General features: G+C 33.6%; 1 protein-coding gene across 3 annotated transcripts in view; it reads left to right on the forward strand.

Moving 5' to 3' along the window:
• The window catches only part of LOC115444856, a 45565-nt gene that overhangs the window by 26091 nt on the left and 4269 nt on the right, over positions 1–15205 (forward strand). For all 3 annotated transcript variants that reach the window (XM_037444108.1, XM_037444109.1, XM_037444111.1), the window contains 2 exons: positions 9655–9816; positions 14114–14288. In XM_037444108.1, coding sequence (XP_037300005.1) covers positions 9655–9816; positions 14114–14288 — 337 coding nt within the window. The remainder of the gene's footprint in view (positions 1–9654; positions 9817–14113; positions 14289–15205) is intronic.

Genomic DNA, 15205 nt, shown 5'->3' on the forward strand with positions numbered 1-15205 from the left:
GGGACAAGGGCCCCTCGTCCCCAAACGAATTTGCTTTGATAAAACCTTAATACCAGCGAAAGAGACTTGTTATTAGTGTATAACGGGTTTTTAGGTTACACTAGGTCATCCGCAGCAGCACTAGGTTACGCAGTTGATCATTTGGCACGGCCTTGCGCAACGAATTTGACTTGTTTGGCATTGTTTGTAACCATGCGGACGAATAAATATATCTTCCATGACATTATTATTCCCCCAAGTGTAAATCTGTTGCATAAAATTGCGAGCACGTAGTGTCGGATGCAGTCGGTGTTCCGCAATCAATAAATAGCATCCCGACCATCTCCCCCTTTTATTTTCTTTACGTAACAGACTATATACGTGTGAACGATCTCTTTATTACGACATTGTCATCATCAGGGGATCTAACGTTGTCGGTGAATGTGTTTTTTGGTTAGTTTTACCGTCTTGTTTGTTTATCTCGGGCCGTTTTTAGTAAGAGACTTAGTTGTTTCAGTATACAATTATTCGTACAAGAAAGACATTTAGATATAAGGAAAACGGTCTATTCAGGAAGTAACTTTGTTTGAGGATTGTAGTTTTGAATGTAAGGTTGCATTTGAAAAGTTTGTTGATAGGGTCTCTTGACTTAAGTATCGGTAAAATCTATCACGATGCTAATCATCGCCTATAATATAAATAATTTTACAATTACATTTTTACAGCATTAGTAACTATGTTATATAAAAATAATGTTAAGTTTCCTATCCAATAGTCACCACCAATTACCTCTACCACTGGCTCCTTACCAGGTAGGTACTTACTGGCTACCCCCTAAAGGATCGGTAATGCATCCTGTGTGTGAGTGGGTTTACTGTCATCGGTGACAGGCTTGTTTGTCTCTATCATAAAGAAATTTATATCTTATTGTATGATTGGATATCAGTATCACTGACGTCGATTTTCATTAAGTAATGACTCATAGTAATAGCTTTTAGCGAGATCGATTACGAACTTCAATACATCGTGAAAACATTATTAACGACGGCAGAGCACTGATTGACTCTAGTAACAAAAACTATATAAGCTTGTTTATATTTTAATTAAATATGGTTTTGTATATAGCGGCTCAGCGAGTTGAAGGACTCGGGTTCTATACAATGCTACGTTAAGTCATAAATACTGCCCCTTCTAGCAGTAACTATATTGTGAAAAAAAAACAGACTGGGCCATATGGTCCCATAGGCACAAAAACATAGAAAATTAGGTACCTATTAATTATTTAACTAAAAACATCGTTACGAGCACACTAAAATTGTATACAATTACATTACATTGTAAGAGTTAAGATGCTTCTCTCAATATCGAGCACAAATTAAATTGATACACGCATACTCAAACACCCTGATATCGAACTCAAGACTTCGAGCTGCAAAGTACCCGCGAGCGAATAGCGTACATAGCTATAAGTGTGATTTTATTGAAAGGAGTGATACACATTGGCTCACAATAGCGGCTCGTTTATAAAATCGATTAAATGTGACATACAAGTGACTTGATTACACTCCGTGCGCTAGGGTCGGTCGCTAAGTAATTCAATTTCACGGCTTACGTGTATGCGCTGAGCTGACCGCATCATTCGCCTGTGTATCATAGAACAAAAGGCTCACATTAATGTGGCCCCTTGTTAGATAGGTACTGTAGCTAGGACGTGAGAATGGGAGAACGGCAGAGCCGCAGGGACAGTTCGGCTGGTTGGGTTCACTAACGGAATGCTGTTAGTATAGGTATACGTAGTTTGTAGATACGAATATCGAATGTATATCTATGGTCGTGATAGTTTATTGAATACATCATTATTTGTGAATATTATATACAATGTAGAATAATTTAAAGCTGTTCTTTATTATATCCGAAGTATTTTAACTACCTAGCGTCAGTTTAATTTTGTTCTTACAAAAATATTTGGAGATTTAACGATGTTCAAATTATTTTCACTTTAATAAAGAAATCAGTTTACATTACTATCATTAATAATTGGGGTGGTAGTTTGTTTCTGATCACAGTGATTTATTAGGACGTAAACAATTGTAAAGTAGTTACAATTTTAAATGTACTAGTTCTACGTAGCGCCATCTTGTGTCAAATAGCGTGAGAAAGTTTCATTGTTTTAAAATAAACTCATTTTCAAATTTCTTATTATTATTATTTATATCACATCTGGAATGAAGTATTTATTACATTTTTATTATTATACTTTTTTATTTTAATTAAACAAAATACACCAAGTATTTTATAATTCATTTTAAGACCGGAATAAATTATTGTCAATTCTTGTCCATTCTCATTCATGTGGTAATTTATCTATATAAAATGTAATCTAAAATAACGTTATCAGCAACTGTGATGATAAAACGTTATTACGTTTTAAATATAGCGCTGCGAGCGCTATTTGTGATGACGTCACTGCGCGAGAACGAATAGCTACCGCTGCGTGCTCCACTCGTTTCGTTCCATTCCATTCGCCACGGATTGCGAGCGACTTCCGCGAGATCGATGTAGTGGGAACCACTGTTTGTGAAGCGTCGAATAAACCAAACCTTACGCAGCGCTGACTGCGCCGATGTTTTTATTCATTTACTTTATAGTAAGTACATAAATAAAAGTGATATTCCGTTATCAGAGACACAGTGACAAGTGCTTTCTTTAGTGAATGTGCTTTACTGAGGTATGTTATTTACAATTTACATTAATCACGTCATACTTTGTTCTACGGACTGGGTGTTCACTGTGAATAGATTTTTGATTCCCTTCGCATATTTAGTGAAAGTTGTGATAATATTATAATTTTTATCTTGATTTCGATCAATAACTGCGTGGCGAGTGATTGCCTGTACGGGCGTATCGAATTGTCCTTTCGGATTTGTGGTTTTGTGCGGATAATTCGGTCACAATGACGTCACGAGTACTGATTTATAAACATGAAACGACTTTCGATTCCATCCCACAGCCGGGAGCACAAGGTCATTACTCACCATATACACACACTAAACATGTATTGGCATTAGTTTTAAAAGCTCTATTTATAATGGCATTATCAGCGATGGGTTCGGAGTTGCCGCGAGCGCGGAGCCGCCCAGCGGCCGCAGACGGCCCGCCGCGGCCCCACCTACTACTCTACCTCTGTCGCTGAACATTCCTCATTAACGTTACAACTAACACCACGCTCCGTCCTCTATCCTATCTAACAACTGTTACTACATCTAATATTCCATAAAAACATACTAATTACAACACCCCTACACAGTATGCAACTACATAGTAAAATAAATTATATATGGGAAGGAAACTAGGTCTCTTTAACTTTATTAAGGCATTTAAAGTATTCCAATATAGCAAGTATGTGCATATGACTGTTGTGCCTGACCTACATACTCATGCATGAAATCTATTTGATGTAAGTTAATTAAGTGACAGCCAGCCATTTGCCACTCTAAATTGACACCTATTGTTAGCCGAGTTGATGCAATTAGGTAGTGTTTGATATTTAACTGTTATCACCTACCCAGCATTGCCTTTGTCTGAGACAAGTCACCAATTAATATGTAATTAAATAACTATATACATAGTAAGTGGTTGAAATGATAACATTTACCTAAGTTTACTTGTGGGCTATATAATTGAAATACTTTTACATCAATTTTCATAAACAATACTATTAGGACACTCATTGTGCCTTTGTGCAGCTTTGTTTGTAACAAATAACTGAAGAAAAATTTTATGTCAATATTAGCCAATCACAGCATCCCCTCATTCTATCCCATGTCTGGTCTGCAAAAGCTGTCATGACTTATTGCAGACATACTAGTTCGTTTAACTAGTTAATATTTGCATGAAATCTACCTAAGCAAAATTCTATTGTGGAGCTTACAGATAAATTTTGCTAGAATATCTTGTTAATTTTTATCAACATTCTATACTAAATATGATGTTCTGATTCAACTAATGAAACAAAAATATATGCCAAGCATTCCAAATGACAATGTCATTTTTAAATAATTTAACTTTATAAATTTTCTATACAAAATTTGCTTGTACATAGAATCCATTGGTGTATTGTTAGTGTCTATACATTTGGCTGATATTAATAAATTGTTAACATGAATTTATTGTTTGAGATCACACAATTGATTGTTGAGCCAATATAAGTAGGAATCCATTGTGTTGACCTTGACGCCTCATCTATTAGGCTTGTGATATTTCTCTATTTTTACTGAGTTGGATCATACATGAAGGCTTATGAGTGATGTCAGATATTCAGTTCTTGTGATATGTTAAGTATGATGTGGGAGTTGCCCTAATTTCTTAAATGTGCCATCATCGCTGATCTTAAAAGTATGTCAGCGAGTACTTGTTGATATAACACTGAATTGCTTATTAGCATTAATATTTTTAAACATCTTTCAAAGTGAATTATTATTTTCACTGGGCACTGTGGCTTTCAACAAAGAATTTGGGTATAAGTTTCATTATTTCACTTTGATTTTTTTAAATGACTGAAAGTGCTTGGAATATTTGTTGGAAGTTAAAGCAGAAACTGTTTGAATTTAAATAATTAAGGCATAGATAGGCCATTTACTGCATTAACAGAAAGGGCTTATTTTTTCTAGAAAAAATACCTATAATATTAGTGTATCATTATGGGCAAGGTCTTTTAGACCAAGCTATAAGCAAAACCTAGTAAAGTAGACTCATAAAACCCACTATATTTACTAAAAAATGCCCTGTTAACAAGACATTCAATATTGTAGCTAAATAAGGTGTGGGCGTAGAATATAGTCATCAACTAATAAAAGAAGAGAACTTGTCATTGGATCACCTTCAGTGTTAATGTATGCATTATGATGACATGTGGTGAGGTCAATGACAAAAGCTGTCGGTTTTTTTTCGTGATTTATGTCATTATATTAAGGTCGAAAGTTGATTATCTATTTTTATTGCGGAGTATTCTGGCTGGCGAGCTTTTGCGAGAGCTTATATAGCAAGGCGAATGTTGCATAATTTTAATATCGACTGGTTTTATTATTGATGTGTAATGTTAAAAGTATACTTCTTGGGCTACATAATTGGGTGGATGGCGATTGTTAATTCTTTATAAATATTCAATTTGTGTTTATCATGTCTTAAGTATTAACTATGTTACTTCAACCTGAAATTAATATTGGTCACAAGTGACTTGGTGTATCTCTGACAATATTTGTTTTTCATTTTGATAATCGCTTACTATTTCATTCCAATGACGTTCCAAAACAGTATATCTGTTCATACAATAATAAAAGTTATGGTTCAATGAATATTAAAAATAAACCATTTAATAATAAAAAATCTCGTCTAGTCAGATCATTTCCATGCAGCTAGCGTTCCATACTAAAATTACTATTTGCGCAAAATTATAATAATACACAATATGTTACCTATCTCGTTTCATAACGCTGAAAAATAACCGCATAAATAACTTTATAATCACCATCTTGCTTTGTTCTTCCAAATAACATACATATATCTATCTACCAGGGCTCTTCAATCAACAATAGATCAAAACCGCTGCTTGATAAATTATTAAAGAAGTAGACCTCTTTCATTATTATGATAAAATTTATCATTTTTTATTTCATTATTTTTAAAGTTACAGAAGATATGTAACAATTTTAAAGAATTTTACGAATATGTTATATTTGTTTAATATTTTCTATTTCTTAAAACTATAACAAAAGAAATAATTTCTTTGAAATAGTTTTAGAAATACTTTTTTTTAAAAAGACTGTTTCGATTAGTGGTCCGTCAGTAAAGTACGGCATTTCAAATAATAGTATACTTTTTAATAATATAACAAAAGATAATGTTACAAAATCCTAAAAAAGACATTAAATTTCGATAAGTTATAGAATAAAATGTAATTCTTATCTGACTACTGCATTTCAAATCAAGTTTATAACTGTGACTTCGTTGACAGTCAGCTTTCCCACCCAAACTACGTTCGTGACCCAAATGCAGGGCTGTAAAAAAATTTATCCCTTTAAAAAAACCTAGACTATTATTGACTCACTTCTAAAATATATAAATACAATAATTACATAGACCTTTTCTAGGTATGGACGTAATAGAAAAAGTAAAAACAAAACGCAACGTAAATAATGTAATTATCTCATTATATCAAATGATTCAATCCTACGGCAGTTTATAATTGTTTTTTATTGTTTTGCTATGAAAGCCTTGAATTTTTCACACCGTAAAGATTTTCTGTCCAATTATGCAGTGGCAGCCCTGTTCCAACGGCATAGAACGTTACAAGATATTCTCGTGAATTTTCCAACCCACCGGAGCTTAAGTAATTCTGATCGTGACCTTAAACAACGAGATGAGACTTTTACGTAATTTATTAGATGATTCCGTTAGGATTTTTGTTATGTTACCAGTCGTGGCATTTTTCGTTATATTATAATAACTGTATATTTGTCTTTTTTTACTTACTGTACTGCTTAAGTATGAAAATTTTATTTGTCAAAATATATTTAATTATTTTCAAGGACTCTATTTCGTAAAAAACAATACATATATCATGCTATTAAGGTTATAGCTTAAGGTCCATTTTTCATACATTTTGTTTCACCTTTAATCTGGGTAACTAAACAAGTATTGACAAGTAAAGAATTTAAATTCACGTCTAGTTAGTGATTAGTTCTCGCAGTTGAAAGAAAAACGTAAAAATAATTAATATGCATGGATATTTCGGCCTTTAAAATTTAATATGTCGAAATCTTTACTTGTCAATACTTGTTTAGTTACCCAGATTAAAGGTGAAACAAAATGTATGAAAATGGACCTTAAGCTATAACCTTAAAAAGGCATGTTACGAAGAAAATACAATTATAGTAATAAATGTCTATTTCTAGTGCCATGAATTATCCGTTTCAATATATATATATATATATATATATATATATATATATATATATATATATATATATATATATATATATATGTTTTGTCACTTAACCGTTAACGTAATGATTTTCTGCTGCGCGCGACGTTCGCATTCGTTCGATAAGTCGCCGATAAATTGTGTTCCATTTTTATCAGTTACATAATTCTTAATACATACGAGTATGTGCTGTGTTGTTCACAGTTCACACAAATGGTGTTAATGTAGCTAAGGACGCATCCACTGCGCGTTTGTTACATCACTTTCAGCCTTAGATGATAAAGTACTTTTAGTTACGATTACAATTCGTCTTTATCGATTTTTACGTTTTTTTAATTCTTTTACTAATAATTGATATGAAAGATAGTGGTGCCAATTATTTTCACATCACAAAAAATCTATCATCGTAACAAATGGTACTTATAATAATGGTTCGTTTTAAATAATGTTGGATATGATACTACCAGCTTTATGCTACTAGATGATGATAAATCCGATCATTATTAGACTTAGGAACAGGTAATATCATAATCACTGTTTATAACAACATCTGAATAAGATGTTGCTATAAATAGAGTAAAATTATGAATCAAAACGTTTCACAGTAATAATCTATTTGGAATTTCCTTTTATATCCAGCCAACATAAACTATGTCGATATTTGTCATTATAATAATTATAAATTCTTTATTTCATAAATACAGTTGACTAAATATAATAATAATATTGGTATATGAAGTTTGTAACATATTAACCAATAAGTGTTGAGTGGGATTTATGTTGGACTACAGATTACATTATCAACACACAGTGTTTCAAATTGTCTACATTGGTGTATTGATATCATGATTAATTTGTATTATATTTAATTGATTTCGAAGTCGTTGCGTGCACAAGGTTGGAATATACGCAAGTTGTGTACGTATCATCTATGGCATTTAATCCAGATGTTCCGAATGTTTCGCCATCAAATAGTCAAAACAGCATTACGTTTTAACTACGTCTTTATAATTTACACGCAAAACGAAGTACTGAAATTGTTTTTGGCAGTGGCATTTTATACATTTATATATATATATATATATATATATATATATATATATATATATATGTTTTGTCACTTAACCGTTAACGTAATGATTTTCTGCTGCGCGCGACGTTCGCATTCGTTCGATAAGTCGCCGATAAATTGTGTTCCATTTTTATCAGTTACATAATTCTTAATACATACGAGTATGTGCTGTGTTGTTCACAGTTCACACATGTGGTGTTAATGTAGCTAAGAACGCATCCACTGCGCGTTTGTTACATCACTTTCAGCCTTAGATGATAAAGTACTTTTAGTTACGATTACAATTCGTCTTTATCGATTTTTACGTTTTTTTAATTCTTTTACTAATAATTGATATGAAAGATAGTGGTGCCAATTATTTTCACATCACAAAAAATCTATCATCGTAACAAATGGTACTTATAATAATGGTTCGTTTTAAATAATGTTGGATATGATACTACCAGCTTTATGCTACTAGATGATGATAAATCCGATCATTATTAGACTTAGGAACAGGTAATATCATAATCACTGTTTATAACAACATCTGAATAAGATGTTGCTATAAATAGAGTAAAATTATGAATCAAAACGTTTCACAGTAATAATCTATTTGGAATTTCCTTTTATATCCAGCCAACATAAACTATGCCGATATTTGTCATTACAATAATTATAAATTCTTTATTTCATAAATACAGTTGACTAAATATAATAATAATATTGGTATATGAAGTTTGTAACATATTAACCAATAAGTGTTGAGTGGGATTTATGTTGGACTACAGATTACATTATCAACACACAGTGTTTCAAATTGTCTACATTGGTGTATTGATATCATGATTAATTTGTATTATATTTAATTGATTTCGAAGACGTTGCGTGCACAAGGTTGGAATATACGCAAGTTGTGTACGTATCATCTATGGCATTTAATCCAGATGTTCCGAATGTTTCGCCATCAAATAGTCAAAACAGCATTACGTTTTAACTACGTCTTTAAAATTTACACGCAAAACGAAGTACTGAAATTGTTTTTGGCAGTGGCATTTTTTGCCAATGCCTCATCTTTCACGGCTCGTCATGCCAAAATATGTTTTCGTACTCGCCATGACCGCGGTCATTCGTGTCATTTCATAATCCAGTGAATTTTGGCTACTTGAATTTATTTCTAATTTGGAACTTACAGATATTTTCGATTCTGATAAACAAAATGGTACATGTAAACTGTCCTTCGCTGTGCGTTTAAATGAAACACGTGATGTCTATTTATTCTCCTTGTGCGTTGTCACAATCCGCCACAGTGCAGCCATCATTTGCGCATTAACTAGAATTTTCCTTGCACGTAGCGGTGTCATCATCGCGGCAAATTGCACTCTAAACAGGCAGAGTGCAATTTTACCATGCTTTACCCGCTTTTTATAGTTTCTTTATCTGTAAAAATAAACGTATTTGAGCAATGCGAATCTGGTTTACGGTTGAATTGTGTTTGTCTTGTGGAATTGACGGAAGCTCGCCGGGGGTTGATAGTTGATAACCGTGGGAGCGAGGAGCTATAGGCTAGTTATGCTTGTTTTGGTAGATGAGGTTTGGTGTTTGAGTTGCATATGATTGCAAGTTGGTTGTGTGTTTCCAGTTCGGAGCGTTCTAAGGTACGCGTGTCGTTCTACCAAGGGGCGCGGCCGCAGTGTCTGTCCCCGCCGCCGGCGCCTGAATCGCACGTACTGTACGCGGCACTGCTCTCCGCCGCCGCTAACGGTGACATGGCCGAACACGCTATGTACAACAGACAGATCAGGTGAGTACTTACCACACTTACTGGCTTCTCTTTAATGTACACATCATACCGACTGTTTCGAGAAAGTTCCTTTTGTTGAATAAGATTTACGAGGCGCATCGGACTGGTCGTCTTGTTTGGTCCGTGTGATAAAATTAAATTGTCGTATGAGTCATTTTTTCGGACCTGCGCAGTATGCGTTTTCGTTACGTAATTTATGTGTAGTTTTGTTGTTGCCTTCGAATAAAATGGCGAAATAAAAAATGTTTGTCATACATATAATTGCCAGTGTGGAATGGATACCGTAACTGCACAAATGAAACATTTCATTTTTATACTGTAAAGCATAAAGCTTGATAGATACTGAACTGCGCAACTTCCGTTTCCGGTATACGATTAAAACATAAAGTTATAATAAATATGGCGTTCTATTACTTTTTATAATTTGCCTCACGTAGGGTATACAGAGCCGCCAAGTTTGGACTCGTTTAAACAATTATACGTCACGATGTTGAACAACTTGATAATAACAACGATCCAGACGTACTATTGTAAAGGTACTTCGGTATTTTTAAGTGCTACTTATTTACTATGAGGTGTTTTGCACCAGCTCATGAATAAGTAATGCCCACATGAATATGTTATATTGTTTTTCCTATCTCGAGTGTGTCCAGTGCGGGAACATTCGCTGTACTTACTTGGTAAACATCGCATTAATTTTATCAATGTTGAAGGTTTTTTGTAACACTGTTAGGTATAAAATTCTGATTTATTTTTAGATTATCTCTTCTCTTATAATCGACACTAAAATCCCCAGAAGTTCATGCGGTACTGTTTAGGTATGAATTATGATGTTTCAGTTTGATTATGACAATGTTTTCTACATATTACTATTTGAAATTTAAACCAAAATCGTCATTATCTCATTTAATCGACTGCAACGTAACTAATGAAGCCAAAGCTGTACTTTAGCATAAGCTCCAATTAGTATGATAAAAGCATCGTGTAAGTATGTTAAGATATAACCGTGTGTGGACTATGAAATGTGTATTCATGATTTAATTCAAATATTATACGTTACAAATTAACTACACGAACATCTAAACTCTGAATAGTGCATTAGGTTAACTTGTGGCATGCGTTTTATTCTCTGATTGCAAATTGCTATGCTGATCAAATTGTAGTAGAATCAAAGATGTTAGCTGGTAATGAACTTCACATACTAACATAGGTACATGACGATTTTATCCTTGAAGGGGTTAGGCAAAGGTGCAACTAGGGCATCTACTTTTTGCCATTCGATGGAACTCATCGTTATATCGGCCATATATATCAGACTCCGCGCTAATACTGAGAAGAAAATCCCGATATCTGTCCGAACCAACTTCGAGCCCGGGACCTAACAGCGGTGGTGGTACTTCTCACACAATACAACTACGCCACCAAGGCGTTGTCAAAGGAAATGTATTACCAGTGTGATGCATTTTTTAATTGCCTCATAATACTTGTAGGAGTAATGAAATTAGCTGCATACGCGCACTATCACTAGCATCTGAAATAAAATAAAAGTAGACCTAATATTTACAATACAAAAATAATCTGCATTTTATAAATTATTAATTAATTAATTTATAATTATTTATTAAAAAAATTAACATACTTAAATTTAAAAAATAAAGTTTATTATTTAGTAGGAAAAATAAGTCTTACTTATTGAAAAAAAAAAACTTTTTTTTAGATGAGATTAGTAATTTTATGTACCTGTGGCAATAATTTATTTGAATTGTTTACTGAACAGATGCGATTGAACAAACCAAGTAGCACGCCAACCCAGGTAGACCAACGGATTAAGTGCACGCGAACTCGCTATCACCATCAGATATAACGTCCGCCGGCGAACGATTCAATCTGTTTCGCGCAACATGCACCGCTAACAAAAACAACCTAGCCAACAGTGTTGTGTACAAAACAATGATGTCACCCGCACATGTTAACGCGGTAATTTTATTTAGAATCCACACATGCTTGTGTACTTACGTAATGGCGTGCGTTAATTTTTCTACGTTGCTGTCGCTCGATTCATAGATGATCGTGTTGATTCAGTAAAGCTTCAGGAATGTAGGGAACGTGGGTATGCTATTGGTTAAATGTTTGTACGTCCTACAGTTTACCATTGATTTTTTTCGGTCCGATTTTGTTTATTTTCCTATATGGGTCGAATATTTTCTTTTTGAATTAGTATATTTTTTACGATTATATGTAATAAATGGCCCTCATGATTAGGTATACGTATCAATAAGTAATATATACTGACATTAATTTGTTGCAAGGTCAACTATATGAACCACCAGCGGTTTAGGATTAATATTTTAATTTTTTACTTGAAATATGACGCTATGATTTTTTATTACTTCTATATATTTCAAATATAAAATATAATCACCTGACAGCGTAAACGATATTATTTGAAAAATCATTTGAATGATAAACATTTAAGCATTTTTAATAATAAAAAAGCAATTAACATAGCGATTACTGACCATTGTGTGTGATGAAGTCATTCTTATGTCAAATAAGTACACATTCGATTTGGCCTGGCCTAAACGAATAGGCAACCTCGATTCACAATTGGTGATCCATTCAGTGAAGTAATTTAATTTGATCGGTTTCGGTGAACTTCAATTTTAAATTGACCGTTGCTCGATCAAGCGTAAATCTATGAATTCAAATGGAATCTCATCTAGGATAATCTGTTTTATTTTCCTGTTGCATTATTATCGGATGTACATGTTCGATGCAGTGTTTACAGGATTAGAATTATTTAAAGAAATAGCTTGAGTTTATGATATGTTTTGTTTTATTATTAGGTTTGAACGATTTACGGATTTAAAAAGACACGTGAAGAATATATATAAATAATATAACCTTATATTCTGTAAATTTATAATACCGTCGAGCCGTATAAGTAAACGAAAAATGTGAACCCATTACTTTTACAGCCCTCTTAGCAAATTCAAAATTAATTTATTTATGCTTCTCTCTACCTTGCGGTAATATCTGCACCTGTAACTAAACAAACTGATTATAAAACACATTAAAGCCTATTCGAGCATAAAGAGCGAGTTATTACATTAAGAGTTGACAAAAGCAGGCATGTTTATTACTCAATAGCTTTTTTCCGCTCGCGCTATGAAGTTCGTTGTTCAAATCCGGTAGGGCGCCAATGTCAATTTACAAAGCGTACCGATTTCGATGAAACAATTCGATGGGTTTTTATGTGTATTATAAAAAAATAAATTTACGTTTCTTCGATAATATATTACATAGTTTACTTGAAGAAATAAAAATGTTTATTGAGGCTACCTTCAAGAATTTCAAGCATAAGGAGCGGCATTTCAATATTGGACGGCTATTAAAATACTACATTTATTTTAAAATATAAAATAGGAGAAGTTGGATTGTATTGAAAAATGTTTTATATTCTCAGTAAGGAATAAAGAAGTAAAAACATTGAGAAATGAATTAATGTTGATTTATACCGTCAATTGACTAACAAAATTGTGAAGATTATTGTTCACATATTCGAGACAAATAATGTGTAACCAGGACGTGGACGTCCAAAAGTCCGTTAATTCTAACCGAAGCTGTATAGGTTTCTCGGAGAGTGGATAAATCGCCTTATTCGTAGCGTTGAAATTGTTCAGTGAAATGAATATTTCCTTCCGCTTGTTGCTAAGTTCTGTAAAGCGTAATTAAACTTTTCTCCAACTTTGCTAGAAATATTTACTGACTTTGATTCTGTATTTATACATATTTAACGTAAGGATTATGCTCAGTAAAATCCAAAACCAATGAACATAATATGAGTTTTAAACATTGGTCTCGACAAAACGTTGCTGGAAAGTTTTGTTTTTAAGATCAAGGCCCGAGACAGCGGTCTCAAAATGTCGGATGTTCATGTAAATGCAAACGTATCTCTGTTTGTCCGTCTGTGAACTTCTCATGGTTAAATTACTGAATCGGTTCCAATGAAATTTGGTATCGAGATAATTTGAGCCCCTGGAAAGGACTCAGGCTATTTTTTATCGTGGAAAAGTACGCTAGGAAAACTCATTTTACGCGAGCGGAGCCGCGAGCGAAGACTAGTATATTAATACGTGGAATACACTTTGTAGCTCTTAAGCACATTGCGCGCACAAGGCGTGTGGCATAGTTAAAGTTAACATGGCGAAGGAATCCAAAAAAAATAAAATTACATGCGAACTTCGACCACTAAGAGCGTAATAGTAATAATAATTTGACAATGGCATTGATTCAGCACGGAGAGCGGCTGGGACAACCCGTTCCGGCCCGACGGCGACCTGAGCCGTGAGGCCGACGAGATAGTGTCGCTGATCAAGGGCGGCAAGCCCATCACGCCGACGCCCACCGCCGCGCCGCAGCTACCCGCCTGCCACGAAAACGACGACAAACTACAAGCGAATGATGTTAGCGTGAGTATATTGTTTTTTTGTGTAAATCGTGTTGGTCTTCTCCCAAGATCTAAGGAAATTAATTTGTTTGTCACTAGCCAGCACGCAGTGTCTGTGAGAAATCATTTTAATACATATTGACATGTTAATACAAGTTTAACGATGGATGTTCAGGTTTTTTAATCAACTTTTATTTAAAATCTAGAAATAAATATCCACATCCATTCATATATTTATAAAAAATGTTATGTAATGGAGGGGTTATTGTCAATTGACGGCATTTCGCAATGACGTCAATACCAATATAGTGAATGCGCACGGGATGGTTATAGCTGCATATTCCTGTGGTACGTTTAATCCTCATGACAATATTTAAAATATTAATTACCGTCTCATTTTGAAGGCAATTTCGTTTCTTTATTCTGTACAAGATCAATAATTAATAGTAATTTCTTTACATAAAATAATATATAAATAAAAACGGATACATCGTGAACTGTTTGCTTTTAAAATAATCATATTAGTTGTCATAAGAGTGGGCTATCGTGTCAACAACGCGTTATCTGTAAATATTACGTCTTGCAAACGTTTAAAACAGAAATGAGATAATTTCGGATGTGGTGTACCGTTAAGCCTTGATATTGCCTTATATAATAATTTTATCTGACTTCTTAAGGACTTATTTTGGATATGCAAATCTTTTGTCAGATGTATTACCTTGCATGTTGCGTCGGCCTTGTATTTTGTAGTTTTGCTACGTAAATTGTCCTGAACCCTGGATATTGGATATACCCTGGATGAAATAATCGTTCCTTGATACATATTTTTATGTCTTCGTGACTTAAAAAGTTGGTTTTATTCTCTAAGCCAAATGAATGTCCTTAAATAAAATTTATAATAATTTGTACATTCAATTAGGTGCGACATATAAGAGATTA

This window comes from Manduca sexta, chromosome 27 (genome assembly GCF_014839805.1).
Source record: "Manduca sexta isolate Smith_Timp_Sample1 chromosome 27, JHU_Msex_v1.0, whole genome shotgun sequence".
NCBI lineage: Eukaryota > Metazoa > Arthropoda > Insecta > Lepidoptera > Sphingidae > Manduca > Manduca sexta.